We start from the raw sequence: 6,161 nt of genomic DNA on the forward strand, positions 1-6,161 counted from the left end.
TCCTCCCTTCCTCCCTTCCTCCCCTGCCCGTGCCCGTCCCCCGCCCCTCGCACACGTGCCCTGCCCGGTGCCGCCCTCCGCGGCAGGCCCGGGCACCCTCCTCCTCCTCCTCCTCCTCCTCCTCCTCTTGCTGCTCCTCCCGTGCCTCCAGCCCTGCCATCTTCCCCACGTGCCCCGCACACGGGAACACCCGCAGTCCGTGCCGTGAATCCCTGTGCCCGCAGTCCGTGCCGTGAATCCCTGTGCCCGCTCCTCCCGGGCGCCGGCACCGCTCCCAGAAAGCGCCAACTCCCTCCCTTTCCTTCCCTTCCCTTCCCGGCTGCCCTCGCTGCCGGCGCACACACACACACACACAGCCCCGGCTCCCCGATGCCTTCGGGAAGTCGCCCTGCCCTCGCCGGCACCGAAAACATGGATACGGTCGGGAGCGCGACCTCCAAAAATGCGTTTTCCTCCCGAATCGTTTCCCTCCGGAATCGCCCCGGCGTGGATGAGGGTCAGGGAGCCTTTCTTTCCCCGTGGTGACACATCCCTGGGCATGACCCACGCTTGTGAAACGAGGTGGAATTAGGAGGAAACTCTTGGAAGCGCCTGTTTTGTGTTATTGTCCGGGAGCGTCGGGATTTTTTGGTTCCGACTCGGGCTCAGCAGATCCTTGTCGCCTCTTGGTTTAATCCAGGCCCAAACTCTGTAAAAACGAGAGATCCCTGTGGATATATCCCTGTGGATAATCTCCTTTCCCGGTCACAGGGGGCAGGAGCGCGGTTTGCAAAGAGCTTTCGGGATATTTTGGGATGAGAAGGGGCTTTTTTGGAAACCGGGAGAGCCGGGAGAGGGGAAAAACTGGGCTCGTTATCAGTTCTTGGCAGCGTTTGGGGTCTGTCGTAGCCTGGACTTTGTGGTCCAGGTTGTTGATCCGTGGCAGGAGTTAGGCTGGATTTGGGGAGACCTACCAGCATTTATCCATAAAAATAAAAAAAAACCAGGGAAACCCGGGTTGTGCTCGAACTGCACGTTCTCTGGAGAGGGGATTTGCGCCGGTGGTCCTGGTCGTGGGGCAGGGAAAGCAGGAGCTGCCTTTCTCCCGGCAACCCCCGGGCAAACAGGAGCCGGGATGAGCACTGGGACACCCTCCCCGCTTTTACCCCGTCCCCTCCCTTGCCAATCCAAGCATTCCTCGTTTGCCAAACGGGGGCTCCCGCTTTCCCAAAGCCGGTTCCCGGGCACAGGGGGCTGACACAAGGGGCTGACGTTTTCCTCCCCCTCCTCCAGGCTCGAGAGCTGGAAAAACGCCGGCCAAAATGCACGCCCGGGCTGTCGGAGCAGGGGAATAATTTGGGATCTGTGCCGGCTCTGACCCCTGCGGCGCGTGATTGGGAACAGCTGGGAGGGCTCCGGAGGCAGCGTGGCCTCCCCCGGCCCCGCCTGCCTTCCCAGCTCCCGCTCCTCTTCTCGCTCCCCGTGTTTTGGGACGTGGATGAGGAGAAGGATTTTTTTTTTTGGCCTCGGTGTTTTCTCCCCGCCCCCCCGGGCGCCCCAAATGGGATCCGGCCGGGAGCAGATGTGGCTCCGAAAAGTTTGGGAGGGTTTTCCTTCCCCCTCTCTCCTCCTTCCCGCTCCATTCCCGGGCCGGAGGCGGAGAGGGGGGGGGAAAGGAAGAGGGAAGGCCAAGCGAAAGCCCGAAGGAAATGAGAAGCAGCCTCTCCACCTTCGGCGCTGCCCTCCTGGCTGCCCGCCAGGAGCTGCCTCGGAGCCGGGCGGGAAGGCGGCCGAGATCCGGCACCGTTTTCCACGCTCCCAAAAATCCCGGGATATCCCAGCGCTGAGGTTTTCCCGGTGTGGATACGGGAAGGAAACGTGTGGGGTGGTCGGTGCCGGAGGAGGGACTTCGCTCTGGGATGTGCCACCGCCGCCCTGTCCCCCTCCCGGCCTTCCCGGTGTCCCTTTGGATGAGCGATTCCCGCGTGGATTCGTCAGGAAAAAAAACCAACAAAAAAAAGAACGGGTTCAAGAGCACCCCCCCGTACGCCGCGAAATCCCGAAATCCGGCGTATTCCCGGGCGGGGCGAGATGAGAGGGAAGCCGGGAGAGCGGCCCCTTTGATCCCGCTCCAGAGGGAAGGTGCCGCCAGCGGCGAAATCCCTGCAGGGGCAGCCCTGGCACGAGGTGCTTTTCCCTGGCACGCCCCTGATCCCGCTTCACACCCTGTCCCGCTCTTCCGGCTCCGTTCCTTTGCGGCTCCCCCCAGGTCGCTGTTAATTTTCTACCCGGGATTCCGGGGCGGGACGGAGCGAGCGGAGCGCGTTGGGTTATCCATAAAACCCGCCCGCGAATCCCGGGCAGTCCTTTGAAGCGGGATGTGGCTCGGAGTCACCTTTCTTGGGACGGCTCCAGAGCTCCCTGTTGTGCCTCTGGGAGGCTTTTCTCATCCGAGATAATCCCGGAAAACCCCCAAAACAAGGCGGCATCTGCCATTAAAACGCTGTCGCTCGGTGGCAGAGCTGCCGGAGCCGTTGGATTTAACAGGGATGTGGTTGGACACATCCCATTCCCGGTGCCTGGAGGCAAAGTAGGTTAAAGATCATCACAGAGAAACACTTTGGGATAAAAACCGCTCCTGAGTCTCCCTTTTCCAACAAAGCAGGGCAGGAGGATGCTCCCGTTTTTGTTGCCGGATCCTCTCTGGGAGGGCTGGGCACGAGGAGGAACCTTTCCCGAAAAGGGGAGCATTGGAATTGCCAGCTGGGAAGGGGCGCCGGGTTTTGCTGACGGGAGAGTTTTTCAGGGCAGGGAATTGCAGGATGTGCCGGGCGCGGCCCCAAGTCTGGAGGTCAGGGTTGAAGCGGGACAGGCGGGAAGAGCCGCGGCGGCCTCGGGATCGCGGCGGCTCCGGAGGGAACGTCGGCTCCCGGCGCTGTCCCAGGGCATCCACAGGCTTTCCCTTGGGCTGGCTCATCCCTGTTTTGTCCCCAGAAGGACTTAGAAGCGACCGCGAGGACGAGCTGCAGGTTGATGGGAGCTCTTTCCCAAGGAATCTCGGTGCCTGGGAGCGCAGGGCTTTCCCGGCTCCCGTCGTGGTGCTGTGGCGTCCCTCAGGGATCGGCGTTGGGCCCAATCCCGTTTAATCTCTTTTTTGATGATCTGGATGAGGGGATCAAACCTACCCATCAGCAGATTTGCAGGTGACACCAAACTGGGGGGGGAGTGCCGGTCTGCTGGACTGGTGAGAAGGCTCTGCAGGGGGACCGTGGCAGATGGGCCGAATCCAAGAGTATGAGGTTCAACCAGGCCAAGCGCCGGGTCCTGCAGGTTTGGCCACGACAACCCCCCTGCGGTGCTACGGGTCGGGCACAGAGTGGCTGGAGAGCAGCCAGGCAGAGAGGGACCTGGGGGTTTGGATCGACAGGAAGCTGAACAGGAGCCAGCAGTGTGCCCGGGCGGCCTGGGCCTGGATCAGGAACAGCGTGGCCGGCAGGACTTAGGGAAGTGGTTCTTCCCCTGCTCTTGGCGCTGGTGAGGCCTTGCCGTGGGTGCCGTGTCCAGTTCTGGGCCCCTGAATCCAGGAAGGACGTTGAGGGGCTGGAGCGTGTTCAGAGAAGGGCGGTGGAGCTGGCGAAGAGTCTGGAGCACAAGTCCTGTGCGGAGCAGCCGAGGTGACTGGGGCTGTTCATCCCGGAGAGGAGGAGGCTCAGGGGAGACGGGAAGGGAGGTCGTAGCCAGATGACCGTCGGTCTCTTGTCCCAGGCAACGAGCAGTAGGACAAGAGGACACAGTCTTAAGTTTAGGTCGGACATCAGGAAGAAGTTCTTCACGGGAAGAGTGATCGGGCACTGGAATGGGCTGCTCAGGGAGGTGGTGGGGTCACCACCGTTCCTGGAGATGTTTAAGGGAAGACTGGATGTGGCACCGAGTGCCACGGTCTAGTTGGCAAGGCGGTGTTCGGTCGTAGGTCGGACTCGACGATCTCGGAGGTCTTTTCCCGGCCCGGTTGATTCCGTGGTTCCGTGACGTTCCCCCGTGTTCCTCTCCCCGCAGTGCCATGGCGACCGCGCTGTCCCGGCGCCTGGGGAAGCGCTCCCTGCTCGGCACCCGCGTCCCCGCCGACGGGATGCAGATCCCGGGGTTGCAGCCCGAGCCGGGCCGGGCTCCTGCCGCCCCCGAGGACGGATCCTGCGCGCTCTCCGTGGAGGAGAACGGCCGGGCTCCCGGATTCTCCGGCCTCCGGCAGCTCCACTCCGGGCAGCAGGTACGTCCTGAGTTCTCCTGATGGGAAATGCAGCGGGGACGGGCGGTTCCCAGGAATCTTTAGTGGGTGTTGTTGTCAATGCTCTTGGCCCTGGCTGTGCCTGAAGGATTTGGGCCGTGCCAGCTCAAGCAGAGATCCATCCCCTCCGGAGATATCCCCAATCCCAGCCAGGAGTGGGTCTCCAGAGAGGAGGGAGTAACACCTGATAACTTCCCTCCTGTTTTCTCCGGCTGTCTGAGGTTGAGGGAGGCGGTTTTGATACCTGAAGTGGCTCCCAGTGGGCTTCTCTCCCGTGAATTTATCCCATCTGCCCATAACCCACCTTCAAATCCGAAGGGAAGTTTCAAGGAGCCCCCTCCCGGCTCAGACCTTGGAGCTCGGTCCGGGTTGAGGGCCGATGGTTTTGGATGTCTGGGACGAAAAAGGGGAGGAGTGAGGTGGGAATGCCGCCCCACATTCCATGTGTCCTGGGCTCCTGATGCTCAGGAGGGCCTGGCCTTGGCCAGGACACTGCCTGGGATAGGGAATAGCAGTCGCTCTTAATCCCACTGGAGCGGTTCCCGTTAATTCCTGGCCAGGCAGCGCCGAGGAGACGTAGATCCCAAATCCTGGCTGCTCCCTGGGGATCCATAAAACCCCCTCTGGGCAAAACTGGAGGGCCCCTGAGTGGTTTTGTGGCTCCTCAACACAGCCTTGATCCACGCACGCCTCGATCCTTGTTTTCAGGAAGCAGGGTCAGGATTTTCCGTGTCTCGATCCTTGTGCTGATTCCCTTCACCTTGATCCTGCCTTGGGAGGGCTTTTTCTACCCCGGTTTCTGCTGGAGTGTTTCCACCCCAGTTTCTGTGTGTGTGTGTGTGCCCATCCTGTGCCCATCCTTGGCGTGACACCCGTGGCACTTCCACGAGGAGATGCTCCCGTTCCCAGAAATAGCCGGGGACACACGGAGCGTCCGTCGGCACGGATACGTTTCCTTTATAACAGAGATAGGATCGGGCTGGTAGGAGTGGAAAAGTGCCCATGAGGAGGAGTTTGGGACTCTGGGAAGGAGGAGGCGAGGTTTGCACATCTCCTTTCCCTGCTCTGAGGGAGCTGGGAGTGGAGGAGCCAAGGTTGGAATTCGGGATGGCTTCGCCCAGGAAGTCGGAATTCGGGATGGCTTCGCCCAGGAAGTCTCCGCTCCCTCGTTTCCCCCCCCCCCCTTCCAGGTTTTAATCCTTTTGGTGGTGTGGGAATGAACCCAGAGCAGACGAATTCCTTGGAGAAAAGTCCACCCAAAGCCACGACGCTCGGAGGCGGCTGATTCCAGCTCGGGAATTCCCTCAGCCTGGGATTGCTGGAGTTGGGGGGGAAGGAAGATCTCTTGGCGGTGGGTCGGGATGAACCCTGACCACCCCTCTGGCCCGCTGGGACATCAGTCAAGTCCAAGCCCTTCAGGACAGGATCAGCCTTCATCCTGAAGCCCTTTCCTGTGGGAAGAGCAGGCGGAGGGATCCTTTGGGAGGACACGGATGGCGGGCGACACCAACCCCCCCTCGTGCCTTTTCCAGGTCCTCGTCACCTCCAACGGGCAGGAATGTGAGCAGGGGAAGGTGCTGCTGCCAGAGCAGGGCTCGCAGGGCTGCTGGAGGGTGCAGGACACGCTCCAACCTCCCGCCGGGATCCTGCAGAGATCCGTGTCCAGCAGCATCGACGTTCCCAAGAGGTCCGTGCCTTCTCCCGGCGGGATCGCTCGGGCGGGAGAGGGGGCTCCCGTTTTCCGCCGGCGGGGAGCGGCGATGCCACGGATGTGCCCGGGATTATCCCGAGGGTGGTTACATTTTAGGATTAAGGGGGGATTTTTAATTTATTCTTTTTTTTTTTTCCCCTTTCCCATCCTTCCCCACGGGAAGGTCGCTGGGGGGGGGGGGGGGGG

At 61.6% G+C, this 6,161-nt stretch overlaps 1 protein-coding gene across 1 annotated transcript in view; it reads left to right on the top strand.

The window, feature by feature from the left end:
- Window positions 1–3,291: 3,291 nt before the first annotated feature.
- Window positions 3,292–6,161, top strand: part of ZNF395 (zinc finger protein 395) — a 15,546-nt gene continuing 12,676 nt past the window's right edge. Inside the window, exons 1-2 of the mRNA XM_017830442.1 lie at window positions 3,292–4,246; window positions 5,797–6,037. Coding sequence (XP_017685931.1) covers window positions 4,040–4,246; window positions 5,797–6,037 — 448 coding nt within the window. The 5' untranslated portion in view covers window positions 3,292–4,039. The remainder of the gene's footprint in view (window positions 4,247–5,796; window positions 6,038–6,161) is intronic.

The sequence above is a fragment of the Lepidothrix coronata genome, unplaced genomic scaffold, assembly GCF_001604755.1.
Source record: "Lepidothrix coronata isolate B3197 unplaced genomic scaffold, Lepidothrix_coronata-1.0 Scaffold179, whole genome shotgun sequence".
NCBI lineage: Eukaryota > Metazoa > Chordata > Aves > Passeriformes > Pipridae > Lepidothrix > Lepidothrix coronata.